Raw genomic sequence first — 21945 nt, forward strand, 5'->3', positions numbered from 1 at the left:
ATCATGTGTAAGAGGCTTTACCCTCTAATATCCCATTTTATAGAGTCTGCAATTAATTAGTAAGAACATTAACAACAACTAACCATTATTTTTTGCGACCCGGGTCTTTCTGCTGCATTGGTCAGGTAGTACTCCATAGATCTCCAAAGTCACAACTGGGTTGGCTGTGTTGGTTTTAGATAATTTGCTTGGAGGAAGAAGAAACCCACTGATCACCTGGGAAAATTTAAAGGACTAAATGATCACAAACCATTGCTAACAAGAGACCAAAGGCAACCAGAGAGCACTGATGACCTAAGACCTCTGCAGACCGGAAAGTGCTGCTTACTGAAGATCATCGGTGACCAGAGACCACAGGTGACCAGAAAGTGCTATTGATGAGAGTCTGAGACTAGATCACAAGAGATCACAGGCAACCAAGGAGCACTGCTCACCTTTGGTGACCAGGAGCTCTAATGACTAAAGTCCATTGGTAACCAAATTATATTGCTGACCTATAACATTATGGGAAAGAAGGGTGTATCACCTTAATCTGCAGGGAAAATGGCTTGCGAGTTAGCAGATTGTTTGGATCAAATGTGAAATCTGAATCACATAGGAAATCTGGCTTTAGAACATATCCGCATCCACCATTATCCTGGAACTTTCCATCCTGCAGATCCATTGGGACTCCTGGACTCTGCATATTCAATGCAACTGAGGGGTAAACAGAAGGAGAGAGGGGAGAGAAAGGGAAGGAAAGGGAGAGCATGGGGGGAGGGGGGGCGAGAGATCAGAAATATGCAAGTTTGATATCATCCTAATGTGTGATAAATTATTATAGTGAGTTTTATAGAGGAGGAGATGATGACATTCAGATAATCTGCAGACATTGAGGATATCCCCAACATCTGACCTCTTCTGCATATTCAGTTGGCTGATAGGAAAATCTATACATTATCTATCCCCCCATACAAATACACTTTCAGCCCCATAAAAACATATATATGTGACACTCACCCATCTGACAGCCAACATTCCAGAATTTCTGAGGCTGGAGGTTAGAGGAGTCAATTCGAGATGCCTTGGGATAGATTCTGGTTAGAAAATTCTTGTTATGATAGACAAAGTCCTGAGCTGGGTAAGAAATGGAGTTTGTGTTATTATTGGTGAAAGCGACAATAGACACGAACACTACATCTCATAAAGGGGGTACACTTAGTCTACCTAAACTGTCTATACACTAAATGATTTTTTCACAAATATTCAGACGAAAATTCTCAGAACATTTGATGATTTTAATGTTTTTAAAAAGTATTTCAAAGTTTAATTTGCTTTTAACATTTGATTTTGGAACAAATTGATTTTCCTAAACAAAAATCAAATACTCTGTTAAACATTAGAAAAAAAACATCAGTTTGACTCCACTAATGATTAGAAAATCCAATGAAAATTCTTAAAATGAAAAAATTTGAGCAAATGTTACTACTGTATGGCTAGCTTTAGCAAAAGTGTGAAATGTTTGAAATTCTTTATCAGCCAACTGCCCATCTCTGTTTGCCCTGCACTGGGGGAGTGTTTTCTATATATTGTGAGTAACATATATATATATATATATATATATATATATATATATATATATATATATATATATATATATATATGAGCCCCATTCACTGTATAGAGTACTGGTCATATTTGGAATATCAGGCGATTCTACTCTGCTTTTAGGTGTTTTTTGGGGGACTTTTTTCTTCTACATGTACACAATGACACATCCTTTCTTCAAAAAGACTGTTTGTGAACTCTCTGCAAAGTATATGCCCATGGGCAATAAGTTTAAAAGGCTAAAAATAAAACCTATGTGGCTCACGGCCAAAGTTAAAACAGCTATAAACAATAAAAAAAGAGCTTTTAAAAAATATAATAATGTAGAATCATTATTGTCGTTTAAATGTTACAAAGAATTTAACAATATGTAAAAAGGAAATCAAGTACGCAAAAATGTAAAAAGGAACGACAGATTGCAAAAGATAGTAGGACAAACTCAAAAAATTCTTCAAATATATTAATAGTAAAAAGGTCAGGTCTGAGCATGTAGGCCCTTTACAAAATAATCTAGAGTTGGTGACAAAGAAAAGGCAAATTTATTAAATACTTTCTTCAGTTCTGTGTATACAAAGGAGCAGGGGGGAGCTCAAGTCCATAATGGGAATGGTAGTGACACAGCTCCAAATGATACATAATGGCTCAAAAGTGATATGGTCCAGAAATATTTAGACAGAATAAAGGTCGATAAAGCACCTGGACCATATGGCATCCTCCCACGGATCCTAAAAGAATTGAGCTCTGTCATTTCACAGCCATTGTTTCTAATTTTTAGGGACTCATTAATGACGGGATCGGTACCCCAGATTGGCATAGGGCCAGTGTGGTGCCTCTATTTAAAAAGGGAACAAAGTCTTTACCAAGTAACTATAGACCTGTTAATTTTACTTCTATAGTCGGGAAGATATTGGAGAGTTTAATAAAAGAACACATAGATGAGTTCTCGCTGGAAAAAATATTTTAAGCAACAGACAGCATGGATTCATGAAAGACAGAAGTTGTCAAACAAATTTGATTTCTTTTTATGAAGAGGTAAGTAAAACCTTGGACAGAGGGGTGGCTGTGGACGTGGTATACCTGGATTTTGCAAAAGCGGATGACACAGTTCCCCATACACGCCTAATGTGTAAGGTAAAGTCTACAGGCTTGGAAATATCAGTTTGTAAATGGATAGAAAACTGGCTAAAAGACAGAATTCAGAGAGTAGTGGTTGATGATTCTTACTCTGAATGGTCTAAGGTTATCAGTGGTGTACCCCCTAGGTTCAGTGCTGGGACCCTTACTTTTTAGTATTTTTATAAATGATATTGGATCTGGGATTAAAAGTACAATTTCTGTCTTTGCAGATGACACCAAGCCAGGGGCGGACTGACAAATCATGGGGACCCCGGGCAATAGAAGATCATGGGGCCCCCTGTGTCCCCACCCACACGCAAGCCACACCTACACAAAGCCCCACCTACATTAATCATAAGGCACACAGCAAGGCACAGGCACATCACAGGGCATGGGGCGCACAGCAGGGCACATCAAGGGGTACACAGCAGGGAACAACACAGTGCATGGGTCACACAGTAGGGCACACAAGAAGGCACATCATGGGGCAAAGGGCACATCAGGAGGTACACAGCAGGGCGCTGAAAACATCACAGGGCATGGGGCACAACACAGGACACACGACAGGGCACATCAGGTGGTACACAGCAGGGCACATCACGGGGCACACAGCAGGATTTATGCTGTAAACAGCAGGGCACATTTTTGAGCACAGCATGGTGCATCACAGGGGGCACAGGGAACATCAGGAGGTACACAGCAGGGCATGGGGCACACAGTAGGGACATCATGGGGTACAGGACAGGGCATATCAAGAGGTACACAGCAGGGCATGCAGCACATCACAGGGCACATTGTAGGGCACATCATTGGAAATGGCACCTTTGGCGGTACACAGCAGGGCACATCACAGGGCATGGCGCACACAGTAAGGTACATCAGGGGGTACACAGTAAAGCACAGGGCATGGGGCACACAGTAGGGAACAGCATGGGTCACAGGGCACATTAGGCGGTATACAGCAGGGCACATCACAGGGCATGGGGCACACAGTAGGGAACAGCATGGGTCACAGGGCACATCACAGGGCATAGGGCACACAGTAGGGACCAGCATGGGTCACAGGGTACATCACAGGGCATGGGGCACACAGTAGGGCACATCAGGGAGTACACAGCACATCACAGGGCATGGGGCACACAGTAGAGCACATGACAGGGCACACAGTAGGTCACATCAGGTGGTACACAGCAGGGCATGGGGCACATAGCAGGGCAAAGGACACATCACAGGACATGTGGCACACAGTAGAGCACATCCAGGGGGGTACACAGCAGGGCACATCACAGGCCATGGGACACGCAGTAGGGAAAATAGCAGGGCACAAACCAAAACACAGGGCACACAGCAGAGCACTGTGATCCTCTAGACACAGCACAGTGTCTCTCAGGGCAGCCATGGGGGGAGAAGGCACAGGCGGACACTGTGGGTTGGTGGAGGACACAGGGGGACACCGTTGGTGGGTGGAGGATACAGGGGGACACCGTTGGTGGGTGGAGGACACAGGGGGACACCGTGGGTGGGTGTAAGGACACAGGGGGACACTGTGGGGGGGTTGAGGACACAGACGGACACTGTGGGGGGGCGGAGAACACAAGCGGACACTGTGGGGGGGTGGAGGACACAAGCGGACACTGTGGGGGGTGGAGGACACAGGCAGACACTGTGGGGGGGGGAAGACACAGGGGGACACTGTGGGGGGTGGAGGACACTGTGGGGGGTGTAAGGCACAGGGGGACACTGTGGGTGGGTGGGTGGAGGACACAGGGGGACATGGTGGAGGACACAGGGGGATGCGGTGGGGGGGTGGAGGACACGGAGACACTGTGGGTGGGTGGAGGACACAGGGGGACAATTTGGGTGGGCGGAGGATACAGGGGGACACTGTGGGGGGTTGGAGGACACTGGGCCACTGTGGGTGGGTGGAGGACATAGGGGGACACTGTGGGTGGGTGGAGGACACAGGAGGACAATTTGGGTGGGTGGAGGACACAGGGGGACACCATGGGTGGGTGGAGGACACAGCGGGACGCCGTGGGTGGGTGGAGGATACAGGGGGACGCCGTGGGGTGGGTGGAGGATACAGGGGGACACCGTGGGGGGGTGGAGGATACAAGGGGCACTGTGGGGGGGTGGAGGATTCAGGAGGACACAGGGGGAAACTGTGGGGGGTGGAGGATACCGGGGGACACCGTGGGGTAGGTGGAGGATACAGGAGGACACATGGGGACACTGTGGGGGGGTGGGGGATACAGGGGGACACCGTGGGGTGGGTTGAGGATACAGGAGGACACCGTGGGGTGAGGGGAGGATACAGGGGGACACCGGGGGACGCCATGGAGAGGTGGAGGACACAGGGGGACACCGTGGGGTGGGTGGAGGATACAGGAGGACACAGGGGGACACCATGGGTGGGTGGAGGATACAGGAGGACACAGGGGGACACTGTGGGGTGGGTGGAGGATACAGGGCTACACCGTGGGGGGGTGGAGGACACAGGGGGACACCGTGGGGGGGTGGAGGATACAGGGGAACACCGTAAGGTGGGTGGAGGATACAAGGGGATGCCGTGTGGGGGGGGGGGGGGTGGAGGACACAGGGGGACACCATGGGGTGGGTGGAGGATACAGGAGGACACAGGGGGACACCGTGGGGGGGGTGGAGGATACAGGGGGACACCATAGAGTGGGTAGAGGATACAGGGGGTCACATTGGGGGGTGGAAGATACAGGGGGACACCTTGGGGTTGGTGGAGGATACAGGAGGACACAGAGGGACACCGTGGGAGGGTGGACGATACAGGGGGACACCATGGGGGGGTGGAAGATACAGGGGGACACAGTGGGGGGGTGGAGGATACAGGAGGACACAGGGGGACAACGAGGGGGGGTGGAGGATACAGGGGGACTCTGTGGGGGGGTGGAAGATACAGGGGGACACCGTGGGGGGGTGGAGGATACAAGGGGCACTGTGGGGGGGTGGAGGATTCAGGAGGACACAGGGGGAAACTGTGGGGGGTGGAGGATACCGGGGGACACCGTGGGGTAGGTGGAGGATACAGGAGGACACATGGGGACACTGTGGGGGGGTGGGGGATACAGGGGGACACCGTGGGGTGGGTTGAGGATACAGGAGGACACCGGGGGACGCCATGGAGAGGTGGAGGACACAGGGGGACACCGTGGGGTGGGTGGAGGATACAGGAGGACACAGGGGGACACCATGGGTGGGTGGAGGATACAGGAGGACACAGGGGGACACTGTGGGGTGGGTGGAGGATACAGGGCTACACCGTGGGGGGGGTGGAGGACACAGGGGGACACCGTGGGGGGGTGGAGGATACAGGGGAACACCGTAAGGTGGGTGGAGGATACAAGGGGATGCCGTGTGGGGGGGGGGGGGTGGAGGACACAGGGGGACACCATGGGGTGGGTGGAGGATACAGGAGGACACAGGGGGACACCGTGGGGGGGGGGTGGAGGATACAGGGGGACACCATAGAGTGGGTAGAGGATACAGGGGGTCACATTGGGGGGTGGAAGATACAGGGGGACACCTTGGGGTGGGTGGAGGATACAGGAGGACACAGAGGGACACCGTGGGAGGGTGGAGGATACCAGGGGGACACCATGGGGGGGTGGAAGATACAGGGGGACACAGTGGGGGGGTGGAGGATACAGGAGGACACAGGGGGACAACGAGGGGGGGTGGAGGATACAGGGGGACTCTGTGGGGGGGTGGAAGATACAGGGGGACACTGTGGGGTGGGTGGAGGATACAGGAGGACACAGGGGGACACCATGGGGTGGGTGGAAGATACAAGGGGACACCGTGGGGTGGTGGAGAATACAGGAGGACACAGAGGGACACCGTGGGGGGGGGGGTGGAGGATACAGGGGGACACCGTGGGGGGGTGGAAGATACAGGGGGACACTGTGGTGGAAGGCGCAGGTGGAGGACACTGTGGAGGGGAGAGGACACGGAAGGACCGGTAGAATATCACAGGGCCTCCTGCGGTCCTATTGGGGCCCAGGCCCCCTACATCTGTACTGACTGCCGCCCGCTCCCGCCCCTGCACCTCCCCCCGCGATGGCAGCCATGGTACCTCACACATCGCCTCACCCAATGCTTAAATAACTCTCACAGCGTGCTGCTCCCTGCAGGTCCCTCCTCTCCTCTTGTCCATCCCCGGTGATGTCATGTACAAGCACCTGGGGTGGACGGGAGGCAAGGAGGAGCCGGCAAGGAGCAGCGTGCTGTGAGAGTTATTAACTATCAGAGGCTCTCACTTGCCCCCTAGCGGCATGGGCCCTCGGTCCGTGGCCGAGTGACCAATGGGTCAGTCTGCCCGGCGCCCCTGCACCAAGCTGCAGTGGAATAAGGTCCTTACAGGATGTCTCCATTTTACAAGCCGATCGTAATGCACTGTCTAATTTTGCAACTATGTGGCAGATGAGGTTTAATACTGATAAATGTAAAGTTATGCACTTGGGGGCTAAGAATATGCATGCATCATACATACTAGGGGAAGTACAACTGGGGGAATCCGTAGTGGAGAAGGACCTGGGGGTTTTGGTAGATCATATCCTTATGAGATAGATGAGATCAATAAATGTGCAGTCCCATGCCACCTATATATATGCACTAGTAGTGCCAGTAGCACGCACTGAGATAATATAGTGACCCTTAAGCCCCATATACACTATCAGTTTTTCTGCTGAGTTTTTCCTTCAGATTTACCAAAACCATATAATATGAGGTCAAACCTTAGGAGTTTCAATTTGTATGCAATCAGGCAGGCCCTTCTACTACATGGTTTTGGTAAACCTGAAGGAAAAACTCAGCAGAAAAACTGATAGTGTGTATGGGGCTTTAGAAGGTGAGGAAAGGTGAACCATAGACCAGAGGCTATGATAAGTGAGACAAAGAATAAAAAGAGGTAAAAAAGTTACAAAGGGGTAAAAAAATTAATGAATAAATGAAAGGTAGATAATAAGATAAATCTATATTTATACACAGCGTTCCTTGCTCTGTATAAAGGGCCCAGAGGTATTCCCCCCTACACACAATCCTTCTCGTTTGTATACACAGGGGATATCTCAGACCCTAATCGTGTGATGCTATCATAAATTAAGCGCAAATGTGCAAAGGTTACAGACTGATAAGGTGCATATGCAAATTATGAACCAGTATAATGCATAAAGTGCTCCAATGAAAAGCTACGTGAAAGGTTATAAGGTGCAAAAATAGTGCTAAGTAGTACAAGAATATAAAATACAACAATAATACACGTAATAATAATACTTGTGCAAATAGACCCTACGGCTCCCAATCTAGAAACCCCACATAAGATAAATTAAACCAATACAAAAAACATATATCATGTGTAAAAATTGCAAAACAGATAATCAAATTTCATAAATTATAAGTTCAATAATCATCAACCATCAAATTTGTGAAACCTGTGAAAACATCAAAAAACGCATGAAAAAATGAAAAAAATAGAAAAAATGAAAAAAAATGAGAAAGATGAAAACAAAAAAAATAAATAAATAAAAAAATGAAAAAAATAGAATTTTTTTTTTTTTGTGTATAAAGCTAGTCCACAGTAAATAAAGTTCTGCTGGTAACTTATAATATTCAACAGCATTCAGGATCCCAGCTCAAGAGAGGAGAAGAAGGTGACATTCGTGATCATATATATTTGGTGACTTCTGTGCTCGTTCCCCCTTTTAGGTCCCCACTCACCAGATCCACATTCCCCCAAGGGGGTTGTAGGCATATATCTCCACCACTGTGCGCCTTGATTCCACCTGCCAGCTGTATACTCGACACTCTGCCGATACTTCTTTTTTCCACACAGTGATGTTCCTTTTATCAGAAAACGATCTATGGCGAACACGGTCGTTCCACAGAGGGGAAAAAAATCGACTCTCATAGTGTAATATGTCAGTCACCATAAAATTTGTAAAAAAACTTCTACCACATATTCCCAAACCCTTAAAAGGACTTGTTAAGGGATATGTAGTGCTAGAGGGAAAATTCATAAAGTGCGCAAAAAAGTAAAAAAAAAAAAAAAAACATTTTTTTAGGAAAACTGCAAAAGGTTGGTCTTAAGCCAATGTTTATTGACAAAATGCCATATCAGCAAAAAAAGCTATTATATAAAAAATCAATCAAGGATTAAAATAAAATTAAAGTTAAAAACATACTAAGTTATGGAAGACAAGATACATATGCCTCACAGGATAACTTATATCATAAACCTGCTTGGCAGAAGCTAGAGAAAGGACCAATATATGTAGCCACACTAGTACAGTATCCACTTTAAAAAATGTATGTAGAGGCTAGGTGGTTACTATCATCTACATCCCGGGTAAAGTGGGAACTAATAGTCCTAATCTATAGATGTATTGTCCCAAAAAATCGCTTTTCAAAAGTGGATAAAAAGTATATATGTTAAAGATAATATATATAAATAATAAAAATAAATAAATAAATAAAAATCTATATATAATGCGCCGTAGTGGTAGTATGGAAAAAATATCCGGCTATGACAGGAGGTATCGAGGGCGAGTGACGTGCGTTCCAGCTGCGCTCCACGAACCCGAAAGACCGGAAGTGACGTAGCGTTCCTTTTTCTGTTTTTCCATAAGCGCGGCTATCTGTACACACATTTGGTAGATCATAAGCTTAATAATAGCATGCAATACAAGTCATTTCTTGTATTAAGTGAGGTATGGACTCCAGAGAGAGAGATCATTTTGCCCCTGTACAAATCATTAGTAAGACCTCATCTGAAATATGCAGTTCAGTTTTGGGCATCAGTTCTCAAAAAAGGATATCGGGGAAACTGAAGAAAGTGCAGAGAAGGGTAACCAAACTGATAAGAGGCATGGAGGAGCTCAGCTATGAGGGAAGATTAGAGTAGGGCTGAAACGATTAATCAATAAAATCGATAATGAAAATCGCTGTCAACGATTTTCATTATCGATTAGTTGGTCTGCTAACGGCACACACGATCTTCCCTGCCTTTCAGACCCGCGTCCGTCCGAGTGTTACAATCCCCTGTGCAAAAGGCTGGCGCCGCTGTATACCTCTCATAGCGGTTCTCATGTGACCAGGCACGTCCGCCTCTCTCCTCCTCTCTGACATCAGCGTGGTATTCTCAGACCTGCTCGCTTTGCTGCCTCGAGGGAAAAGAGAGAGAGGAGAAAAGCAGCCGGTGACCGCTCACGTGAGCGCCGAGCTGCAATAAGGTAGCAGTTAGCTTTTAACCACTTAATAACCGCCCTATAGCCGAATGACGGCTTCAGGGCGGTTTCTTAACTGTGGGAGGCCGTCATATGACGTCCTCCCAGAATTCCGCTCTCGCGCGCCCCCTGGGGCGCGCACTCGAGAGCATCCGTGACCGCCGGGTCCACAGGACCCGGCGCATCACGGATCACGGTAAACGGCCGCTCGTCGCGGCCGTTTACCACGTGATCGCTCCGTCAAATGACGGAGTGATCACTTGTAAACAAACCGGCGTCATGTTATGACGCCGGTTCCTCCCTCCCCCTCTCTGTACCGATCGGAACAGCGGAGGGGGAAGAGATCGGTGTCAGCAGCGATGTGGGCTGCATCTGCAGTGCCCACATCGCTGCTCACCGAAAATTAACCCCTCAATTCCCTGCAAATACTCTGCAATACCCTGCCATTACTCTGCATTACTCTGCAATACCCTGCAATACTCTGCATTACTCTGCATTACTCTGCATTACTCTGCAATACCCTGCAATACCCTGCAATACTCTGCAATACTCTGCAATAGTCTGCATTACACTGCAATACTCTGCATTACCCTGCCATTACTCTGCAATACCCTGCCATTACTCTGCATTACTCTGCATTACCCTGCAATACCCTGCAATACCCTGCAATACCCTGCAATACTCTGCAATACCCTGCAATACCCTGCAATACTCTGCAATACCCTGCAATACTCTGCAATACTCTGCATTACCCTGCAATACTCTGCAATACCCTGCAACGCTCTGCAACACCCGCCAATACCCTGCAACACTCTGCAATGCTCTGCAACACTCTGCAATGCTCTGCAACACCCACCAATACCCTGCAACACTCTGCAATTCTCTGCAACACCCGCCAATACCGTGCAACACTCTGCAATGCTCTGCAACACCCTCCAATATCCTGCAATGCTCTGCAACGCAATACTCTGCAACGCCATACTCTGAGATACCCAGCCATACTCTGATATACCCAGCCATACCCAGCCATAGTCGGTGATACCCTGCAATACCCAGCCATAGACACCCCCCCCCCCTCCCGCCGCCCTCCGGTGCTTCTACCGACTCGCCAATACTATCAAATCCAGAATCTTTTTTTTTTTTTTTTTTTCAGGCTTCCCAGCTTAGAGGTGAGATGCGGGGTCTTATTGACCCCACATCTCACTGTAAAGAGGACCTGTCATGCCATATTCCTATTACAAGGGATGTTTACATTCCTTGTAATAGGAATAAAAGTGATCAAAAAAATTTTTTGGGGGGAAAAAAATGTCAAACTAAAATAAATAAAGTAAAATGAACAATAACATTTTTTTTTTTTTTTTTAAAGCGCCCCTTCCCCATGTGCTCGCATGCAGAAGCGAACGCATACGTAAGTCCCGCCCACATATGAAAACGGTGTTCAAACCACACATGTGAGGTATCGCTGCGTACGTTGGAGCGAGAGCAATAATTCTAGCCCTAGACCTCCTCTGTAACTCAAAACATATAACCAGTAAAAAAAAATTAAATCATCGCCTATGGGGATTTTTAAGTAGCGACGTTTGGCGCCATTCCACGAGCCTGTGCAATTTTGAAGAGTGACATGTTAGGTATCGATTTACTCGGTGTAACTTCATCTTTCACATTATGCAAAAATTGGGCTAACTTTACTGTGTTTTTATTTTTTTAAGCACAAAACAGTTTTTTTTCCCCAAAAAAAATTTTGAAAAATTGCTGCGCAAATACCGTGCGAGATAAAAAGTTGCAACGACCACCATTGTATTCTCCAGGGTGTTTGCTAAAAAAACATATATAATGTTTTGGGATTCGATGTAATTTTCTAGCAAATAAATGATGATTTTTACATGTAGGAGAGAAATGTCAGAATTGTCCTGGGTGCTCCAGAACGCCTGATGGCGCTCCCTGCATGTTGGGCCTCTGTATGTGGCCGCACTGTGTAAAAGTCTCACACATGTGGTATCGCCGTACACGGGAGTAATAGCAGAATGTGTTTTGGGGTGTAATTTGTGGTATGCATATGCTGTGTGAGAAATAAACTGATAATATGACAATTTTGTGAAAAAAAAAAAAAAGTAAAAAAAATCTTGATTTTGCAAAGAATTGTGGGAAAAAATGACAACTTCAAAAAACTCATCATGCCTCTTACTAAATACCTTGGAATGTCTTCTTTCCAAAAAGGGGTCATTTGGGGGGTATTTGTACTTTTCTGGCATGTTAGGGTCTCAAGAATTGAAATAGGCCGTCAGTACTTCAGGTGTGATCAATTTTCAGATATTGGCACCACAGCTTGAAAAAAAGGACAAAAATTTCATATAGGTCCAGTGTTGCATGACTGAGTAATTGTCATTCAAAATGTGAGAGCACCGAAAGCTGAAAATTGGTCTGGTTATTCAGGGTGTTTAAGTGCCCAGTGGTCAAGTGGATAAAATATAGTGAACTTTGCAAAGCATTCATCTTGGTATTTATGGGAGGACAAGTGCCCCATCGCTGGCGTTCCGGGGGGGAGGGGGTTCCCCATCATTGCTGTTCCTTGGGGGGGAAATAGTGCCCCATCATTGGTGTCCCTGGGGGGGAATAGTGCCCCATCATTGGTGTTTCGGGGGGGGGGGGATAGTGCCCCCATCATTGGTGTTCCTGGGGGGGGATAGTGCCCCATCATTGGTGTTCCTGGGGGGGAATAGTGCCCCACCATTGATGTTCCTGGGGGGAATGGTGCCCCATCATTGGGGTTTCTGGGGGGAATAGTGCCCCATCATTGGTGTTCCTGGGGGGGAATGTGCCCCATAATTGGTGTTCCTGGGGGAGGGAATAGTGCCCCATCATTGGTGTTCCTGGGGGGGATAGTTCCCCATCATTGGTGTTCCTGGGGGGGGGGAATAGTGTCCCATCATTGGTGTTCCTGTGGGAGGGGAATAGTGCCCCATCTGTGTTCCTGGTCTGGTCCGGTACCTCCAGCCCGCTTTGGCCCGCTCCCTTGCCCCAGCCCACTCCCCCCCTTTTGGGTCTGGTTCTTTGTCCAACCAAACTCCCTTTCTATCACAACCCCCTCTAGTCCGGTTCCTCTCCCACATGTCTCTCTTCCAAACTCCCTCCCAACCTACTCCCTCTAACGCTTGGTCTCCAAACTAGCTAACTCCCTCCCACCCTCCAGTATGGTCCCCTCTCCCATTTAGGGCCAGCCCCCTCACTGCATTGTCAGTAATGAATGAGGAATTGACTTTAATAGTTATGTTGTGATGCAGTTTAAGTGTAACACTCCGTTTTGTCATTATTATTTTAAATAAATTAATTTTATTTATTTTTTTATTTTTTTAATGATTTTATCTGATTAATCAAAAAAATAATCGGCCGAATAATTGATTATGAAAATAATCGTTAGTTGCAGCCCTAGATTAGAGGAACTGAATTTATTAGAGGAGATTAAGGGGGAATATGATCAACATGTACAAATACATAAGGGGTTCATATAGTGAATTTGGTATTGAGTTATTCACTTTACGGTCAACACAGAGGACAAGGGGGCACTCTTTACATGTAGAGGAAAAGAGATTTAATCTCCAAATACGGAAAGGTTTCTTCACAGTAAGAGCTGTGAAAATGTGGAATAGACTCCACCCAGTGGTGGTTCTGGCCAGTTTAGTAGATTGCTTTAAGAAAGGCTTGGAATATTTCATAAATGTACAGAATATGGGTACTGACATTTATAGGTAAAGTTGATCCAGGGAAAATCCGATTGCCTCTGGGGAGGTCAGGAAGGAATTTTTTCCTCTGCTGTAACAAATTGGATTGTACTTTGCTGGGGTTTTTCACCTTCCTCTGGATTAACTGTGGGTATAGGATTGGGTATATGGGATTGTATGATATTCGTTTTTGTTTATTTATTTTTATGGTTGGACTGGATGGACATGTGTCTTTTTTTGGCCTGGCTAACTATGTAACTAGTAGAGATACCTATTGTGAGTTTTACCTATGCCTTGTTAACCCTTTTATGCAAAAATGTTGATTGGGTTACAGAATATTGTCAAGCGTTATAAATACAGAGTAATAATTATTATATCACTTGCAAGATATCTTATGCCACGTACACACGATCAGACTATCCGGCGGACTTAGTCTGGCGGAAAGTCAGCCAAATTTCCGAACGAGCGGACCTGCCCACACACGGGACTTTTCCGGTGGACTAGGTCCGGTGGACCTAGTCCGCCGGACTATCCGCCGTACTTTTGAAATGAACAGACTTGCCCACATACAGGTAGCCACAGGTAGCCGGGACTAGCGAAGGAAGTCAATGTCATGATTGACACGTTGCTGGCCCCGTCACCTGGTATGGACTTAAAGGGGAAGCCCTACGCCGAAAAAACGGCATGGGGGTCCCCCCCAAGGTCCATATAAGACCCTTATCCGAGCACGCAACCCGGCCGGTCAGGAAAGGGGTGGGGATGAGTGAGCGCCCCCCCCCCTCCTGAGCCGTACCAGGCCGCGTGCACTCAACATGGAGGGGGTGCTTTGGGGAAGGGGGGCCATGCGGCCCTCCACCCCAAAGCACCCTGTCCCCATGTTGATGAGGACAAGGGCCTCTTCCCGGCAACCCTGGCCATTGGTTGTCGGGGTCTACGGGCGGGGGCTTATCGGAATCCGTGAGCCCCTTTAATAAGGGGGCCCCCGTATCCCGGCCCCCCACCCTATGTGAATGAGTATGGGGTACAATGTACCCCTACCCCTTCACCTGTGAAAAAAATGTAAATAAAACACAACACACAAGGGTTTAAAATAATTTATTGCACAGCTCCGGGGGTCTTCTTCCGTCTTGGGGGGTCTTCTCGCCAGACTCCTTGGCTATCTTCTGCTAGCTCTTTTACTAGCGGAGGAGCCTGGCTTTCTTCTTCGTCGCCGCCGCCCGGGGGTCTTCTTCCGACTTTGGGGGTCTTGTCCCCCTCTTCAGGGGTCTTGTCCCCCTCTTCGGTTCTTCTTGCCAGGCCACCGCTCCTTCTTCTAGCTCTTTTACAAGCGGTGGCCCGGTCTTCTGTCGCCGCTGTCTTCTGTTCTTCTCTACTCTTCTGGAGATGTTGCCTCGTCGCTGTCTCCGGTCCCAATGACAGGACACGCGGCGTGCGGCGACTTATATAGGGACATCACCGGATGATGTCCCCGCCCATTATGATGTCACAGTTCCAGCATCCTCTGATCTCATATTATATGGTTTTTGTATGTCTTAAGACAAAAATCTGCAGAAAATCTTTGCAGAGGCTATTTCTAGCACTAAGGCACCTGAAAACCACCCCAATGTGAAAGGGGTCTAAATCATAACTTGTAACAAAAATATCAAAGTGGGGGTGATATTATTGCTAGACAAGATGTAAAACGTATATGATTACAGATATTTTATTTTAATTCAGTGATATTAAACATACAGTATTCTTAGATTACTATATCACTCTCTGTAATCTAACTCCACACTGGTCCGACTCCCAGCAGCACTTGCATGAGGAGCGTATACGTACTTATTTCCAACATTCCAGCATGTACTCACTAGATCCCCAAACTTTGAAACTGTTAAAAGAACCGATTACAATTTCAGAGTTTATGCAAGCTAACAAATCAAACCTGCTAAAGCCTCTGATGAACACATGTTAAAGTGATTGTAAACGATCACCTTGTAAAACGAACCCATTCAGTTTAAAATAGAAATGAAAGGCAAAACATTTTTGTATAAATAAAAAAACGCACACTGCCCTATGCAAACAGCTGGGAGTGTCAATTAAAAGTTAATGACACTCCCAAATCAGTTTGCATATCGCACTGCGATCTAAAAATTTGCACAAGAATCAGAACGCATGGGTGTGAACACCCATGCAATCCAATTCTGCTGCGAACCAAAAAAAGTGTCCTGTGCGAGTTTGGTTCGAATGTGATGCAAATTCAGCCATACTATCTGTATGGCTGAAATCGAATTGCACGGAGATCGCATCTGATTTGCACTGCAGTGCGGTGCAAATCACATCCGATCTCAGACAGCGCTGTAGTGTGAACCGGCACTAAGGGTCGCCTTTTAATAGTTATTGCTGATTAACTTGGATAGGGCATAGGGAGCTACAGAATACTCCAGACAGTGACAAGAGGATGCACTTTTTTTCTGCAGCTATTTATGTCCCTTCAGCAATAGTTCAGGAAATAAACAGCACTAGGACACCATAAGCAATGTTCCAGGCCAGGTAAGGCTTAGTATAGGTGCACCAGGGGTTAACAGCAGCAACAGGCACTAGGGTCCTTCACTCAGGTCTATAATCGCAGTGTCCCCATGTATCTGGATGTCTCCCTCCAGTCTCAGGGAGACAATTCTTCAGTGAATCTTCCAGACTGGATCCCTAGTGTAATTCCTCTCTTAGCTTTAGGGATTCTAGCAGAGTAACCCCCCCCCCAATCTCTGCCATTGCTGGGACCTCGACGAGAGCAAGGAGAACTTTCAGCATGGCCTTAAGACTGGGAACTTTTCCTTCCGGACAACAGGGCATCTCTAGGCTACAGAGTATTTACAGTATGCTCACACCAAGCCACCATCTGGGTAGCCTTCGCCAAAGATTGGCTAAGACAACATAAATATTCAGCTGCTGATTTGCTTCATCCGGCCCACAAGGCAGGGGGGAGCAATCAAGCCTGCCAGTAAAACTGAGAACAGCCCCAAGCAATCACACACTTTTTAACTGACTACAGGAGAGCCACAACTAAGTTAACCTAACCTAACTAGCAGCCTATCTAAGAGGGTGCTACATTGAGAAGGCCTTTGATAGGATTGACAGGGTCTTTACACAGTTTACTTTAGAATTAGGGCCAGATGTGGATTAGATCCCTATGCTCAAACCCATGTCCACAAGTACATGCAAATAGAGTGCTTTATGACTCCCTTAAAATTCAGAATGGGACATGTCAGAGATGCCCCCTATTTCCCCTTACCTTTATTAGAATATTGGAACCATTTTTACAGACTATTCGTGCAAACTCAAATATATCAGGCATTAATGTACAAGGACAACAACATAAGATAGCTGCTTACACGGATGACCTACTGTTCTTCCTCTTCTTCGTCAGCAACCCAGACAGTACTATCCCTAATTTAAGGGCTGACTTTACCACATCTAGGGAATTGTCTACTTTACGAGCCTTCGTCATTCACAGCTCTTCTGTTTGCTCTCCCCCATCCTCCTCTGTCTTTTCCCATCCCTGCCTGTCAGCTAGTGACAGTGCACGCCCGCCCCCCACCCCCCACCACCCCCTGATGCTGAAATAACTCTGACCTCCTTATACTATTTGCTCTTTCTCCTAATGACAGGTGCCCCTGTGTGTTTGATTTATAAAAAAAATGCAGTCTATACCTGATTTCAGAGCGCCACTTGGCGCTCACGTAACTGGCCGGCCCTCTCCCCCTCTCCTGACCGACATCAGCAGGGGAACCTCTGCCCCTCCCACTCTAGCTGTCAGATGGGGAGAGGAGAGAGATGGCCAGTCAAATCAGGTATATATTGTGCAGAGTATTGAAATCATGGGCTGGAAGCTTCTTGTATACACCAGAACACCTTTACTTTCATGGAGGTTATCTTTATCATGGCTTTACCTCATGTAGGCAGAAATCAGGAAGAGAACATAAACAAGTGCATATAACACAATAAGGGTGTTATTTCTCTGATTACCTTACCATAGATAACACACTATAATACTGCAGCGCCACCCGCTGGATAGATAGCTATAATGCATACAGTACATATTGTCAGTTTATATAAGCAACTTTACATTACATGTTGTTGTTCTTATAGACTGCATTTTTTTTTTATAAATCACACACACAGGGGCACCTGTCATTAGGAGACAAAGCGAATAGTATAAAGTGCTAGTGTGTCTAAGTTGCCAGATCTGCCAGACAGAGATCTGAGCCTGTGTATGGTTGCCTAGCAGACCAGTCAGCTGATACACTACTAGGTGATGGCAAGGTATTGCATGCCGTGTGTCGGGTGTGTGTGAAAAGTGATTAACACATAGATTCTAGTTTGCAGGGTAGCTTAAGGAATACCAGGGGTGTGGGTTTGGGCTAATTGCTAGACTTTTCCCCAACCCTTAGCCCTTGTACACACGGTCGGGGATTCCGACAACCAAATCCGTCGGATATTGTCAGTCGGATTTTGTCCGACGGATTTTGTCCGAAACTGTTTCATACACACGGTCGGACACAGTTGTCGGAAAATCCGACGTGACAACATTATTTCGTTACGACGGGACTACGTTCACGCTAGTAGCCAATAGCTTTGGTGTAGGAATTTGATCTGAGCATGCGTGGCACTTTGTCCGATCGGAATTCTCTACACATGATTGGAGTATGTCTGATCGGAGCATTTTGTCGGAAAATTTTACCAACAAGTTGGAAAACTTGGTCCGTCGGATACTCCGACGGAAACAGTCCGATGTAAATCACACACAGTCGGAATATCCGACAAAACTGTTCGATCGGACACATTCCGTCGGAATCTCTGACCATGTGTACAAGGACTTAGAGTACACCAGACTGCATTTATGATTTGTTTCCAGCCAGCTAGATATAGGTGAAGTGGTGGCTCCCTCTAGTGGTGGCTAGTGTTATTGTAGGTTGTGCCAATAGTTTCACAGCTGGCTTTACCTGTCCAAAGCATGTCCTGCCCTCATTTCCTTCAACACCAAGCAAGGTCCAGGCCGCCGGTTAGCTAGTTTTCATGGGCTTGTGTTCTTCACATCTGGGGATAGCCATGGAATATTAGAGTGCATATGCTGTTGTACAGCTGTAACTTGTGTCCGGACTGGGGAACTTAGGATTCTCGCAACAATCTGCCAGTGTGCTGGCTGATTTCTGAGCACGGGCAACAGACAGCGATACCTTGTATGTCTACCAGCATCCCTTGTACCCTTGGTAACTCTGTTAGTGACATAGCCTTATATAATTCATGTTTTCATTTTATAGCGCAAGAGATGAATTGGTAGAGAGTCAAATCCAGATTGGACTGGCAACTCGCCAGAATTTCATCCTCTGAGCTGCCATGAAAATGTAATTCTGTTTATTTCATGCATGGAGTCTGCGATGACCCAAAATCATGTGCAAAATATTCATCCTCTGAAACTACAAAACCCTGAAACCACAGGAAGAGAATTGATCGACAGAAGACTCATTGCTGCTCACAGCAACATAATAATGGATAAATTGGCTTGGTTGTCAGGGACCTCACAGAGCTGACTCTTCATACCCCATAGTCCCTTTGTTGTCTCCCCCAGAGTACCTGAGTGCCGGACCAGTTTCTTTGCTTCTCTCTCGGATAATGAATTATTTTCATAGAATTTCTGGTAGGATTGGGAATGCTTGAAACTGACAAACTCCTTCGGTTTGATGTAAATGACCAGATCTGACAGCGTTGGTGCGATCTCCTTACGTTTACCCTGACAGGACAAAACCAAATTGATCAATAACTGATAATGAAACGTGATTGTAAATTGTCATAAGTTATACTTCTATAGATAACTCCAAGGCGTTAAAAGATGCCACCCTTGGTCAGTGCATGGCATTGAGTACACTGAGCTCAGCAGCTATCTCCACTTTAGTGTCATGAAAAACCCGATCAGATATTAGGATATTAGACGATCATTTCTGGGACACATCAGGCCTATAACAGGTCATGGAATGGCATTGTGGCTAGATGGACAGAGTGGGGGGAGGTGCTTAGTGGGGGATCAATCACTACACTTTGAGACAAAATTAGCCACACACAGACAGTTATACCCCAGTTCTGACAACAGCACCCTTAGGCACATGCATACAGATTAGATGGTTCTGTGGAGAAAAATGGACTATCATTGTGAGAGAAATGTCCACTTCCACCCAAACTGTTTTTTATAGAGTGTGGAAGGGACAGAACCCCTATCAGGTTTTATGGCCATCTGTGTCTTCATTGAGAAGATTCTAGGCTGGACAGGAAGTGATGAGAAATCTCTCTAATGGCAACACAGTCTACAACAAGACTGTTTTTTCTTAGCAAAATGGTGTTGGAACCTGTCGGATTATTCCAACCTCCCGCTTCTTCCTATTCCGGTAATGACATCTCTGCTAATTTCTTGTCATGTTGACACAGGAACAGAAAGTGAGGTAAAATATCCCCAACATGGTTACAGACATCATTTAACCACTTAAGCCCCGCACCAATTTGCAGCCAAAGGACCAGGCCCCTTTTTGCGTTTCGGCACTGTGTCACTTTAACTGACAATTGCGTTGTGCGACGTGGCTCCCAAACAAAATTTTGTCCTTTTTTATCCCACAAATAGAGCTTTCTTTTGGTGGTATTTGATCACTTCTGCAGTTTTTATTTTTTGCGCTATAAACAAAAATAGAGTGACAATTTTGAAAAAAATGTAATATTTTTTACTTTTTGCAATAATAAATATCCCCAAATAATATATATAAAACATTTTTTTTCCTCAGTTTCGGCCGATACGTATTCTTCTACATATTTTTGGTTAAAAAAATTGCAATTAGTAATTATTGATTGGTTTGCGCAAAAGTTATAGCGTTTACAAAATAGGGGATAGTTTTATAGCATTTTTATTAATATTTTTTTTTTACTAGTAATGGAGGTGATCAGCGATTTTTATTATGACTGGTACATTATGGCGGACACATCGGACATTTTTGACACATTTTTGGGACCATTGTCATTTATACAGCAATCAGTGCTATTTAAATGCACTGATTCCTGTGTAAATGACACTGGCAGTGAAGGAATTAACCACTAGGGGGCGGGGAGGGGTTAAGTGTGTGTGTGTGTGTTTTTTTTTTTTTAACTGTAGGGGGCGTGGCTTGGCGACTGACGTCACTGATCGTCTTTCCCTATAACAGGGAACAGACGATCAGTGACAGGCTCAGTAGGAAGCATGGGGAGAGGTTTGTTTACACAGACCTCTCCTCGTTCTTCAGCTCTGTGACCCGATTGCGGGACACCAGCAGTGATTGGGTCCGCTGGCTCCATGGCCACGGTCACTGAGCTCAGGACCGGGTCGGGAGCGTGCCGGCGGCAGTGCGCTCCCGACCCACGGCTAGGCACTTAAAGAGGAACATACAGGTATGTGCTTGTGCCCAGCCATGCCATTCTGCTGACGTATATATGCAGGAAGCGGTCTTTAAGCAGTTAAAAAATCTGTCAAAAGTATTTTTTATCCTTCTCTAATCTCTCTGAGGCAAAAAAAAAACTTTTAGCTGAAGTTGGGCTTTGACATGGTGCCAGAAACTGAACATTGTTCCTAGATATGCATAGTTGCCAACTGTCCCGAATTTCCCGGGACATTCCCGGGATTAGGACATTTGTCCCGAATTAATTTTGTCCCGGGAAATGTCCCGGGAAATTCGGTTTGTCCCGGGAAATTCAAGTTTCCCGCTTTTTGCTGCCGGCCGCTAGAGGTCGCCATTTTTAAGAAGACCAGAAGCTAGTCTTCAATAGAGAACCTGTGCCACTGCCAAAAAGGGAGGGGATCATGCTCTGCTTCAGTATGTCACAGTACAGTTGGCATTTATGGTTCCCTCAATGAACTGTAGCTCCCAAGTGCCGGCAGTACTCATGCAGCCCTAGACCATGACACTCCCACCACCATGCTTGACTTTAGGCAAGACAAACTTGTCTTTGTACTCCTTACCTGGTTGCTACGACACACGCTTGACACCATCTGAACCAAATAAGTTTATCTTGATCTCATCAGACCACAGGACATGATTCCAGTAATCCATACCCTTAGCCCTTGTACACACGGTCGGAGAATCCGTCGGAATATGTCCTATCGGACCGTGTTGTCGGATAATCCGACTGTGTGTAGTATGCATCGGACTGATTCCGTCGGAATATCCGTCGGACCAAATTTTCCAACATGTTGGAAATATTTTCTGACAAACTGGTCC

At 46.4% G+C, this 21945-nt stretch overlaps 1 protein-coding gene across 1 annotated transcript in view; it reads right to left on the bottom strand.

Annotated features, from left to right (window-relative positions):
- The window catches only part of PLCZ1 (phospholipase C zeta 1), a 73404-nt gene that overhangs the window by 2156 nt on the left and 49303 nt on the right, over positions 1-21945 (bottom strand). The window contains exons 9-12 of the mRNA XM_077468641.1: positions 19289-19445; positions 1000-1116; positions 527-696; positions 84-216 (exon numbers count right to left, since the gene is read on the bottom strand). Coding sequence (XP_077324767.1) covers positions 84-216; positions 527-696; positions 1000-1116; positions 19289-19445 — 577 coding nt within the window. The remainder of the gene's footprint in view (positions 1-83; positions 217-526; positions 697-999; positions 1117-19288; positions 19446-21945) is intronic.

This window comes from Lithobates pipiens, unplaced genomic scaffold, assembly GCF_037356315.1.
Source record: "Lithobates pipiens isolate NorthernLeopardFrog02 unplaced genomic scaffold, aLitPip1_a1.2 Scaffold_8, whole genome shotgun sequence".
Lineage (NCBI taxonomy): Eukaryota > Metazoa > Chordata > Amphibia > Anura > Ranidae > Lithobates > Lithobates pipiens.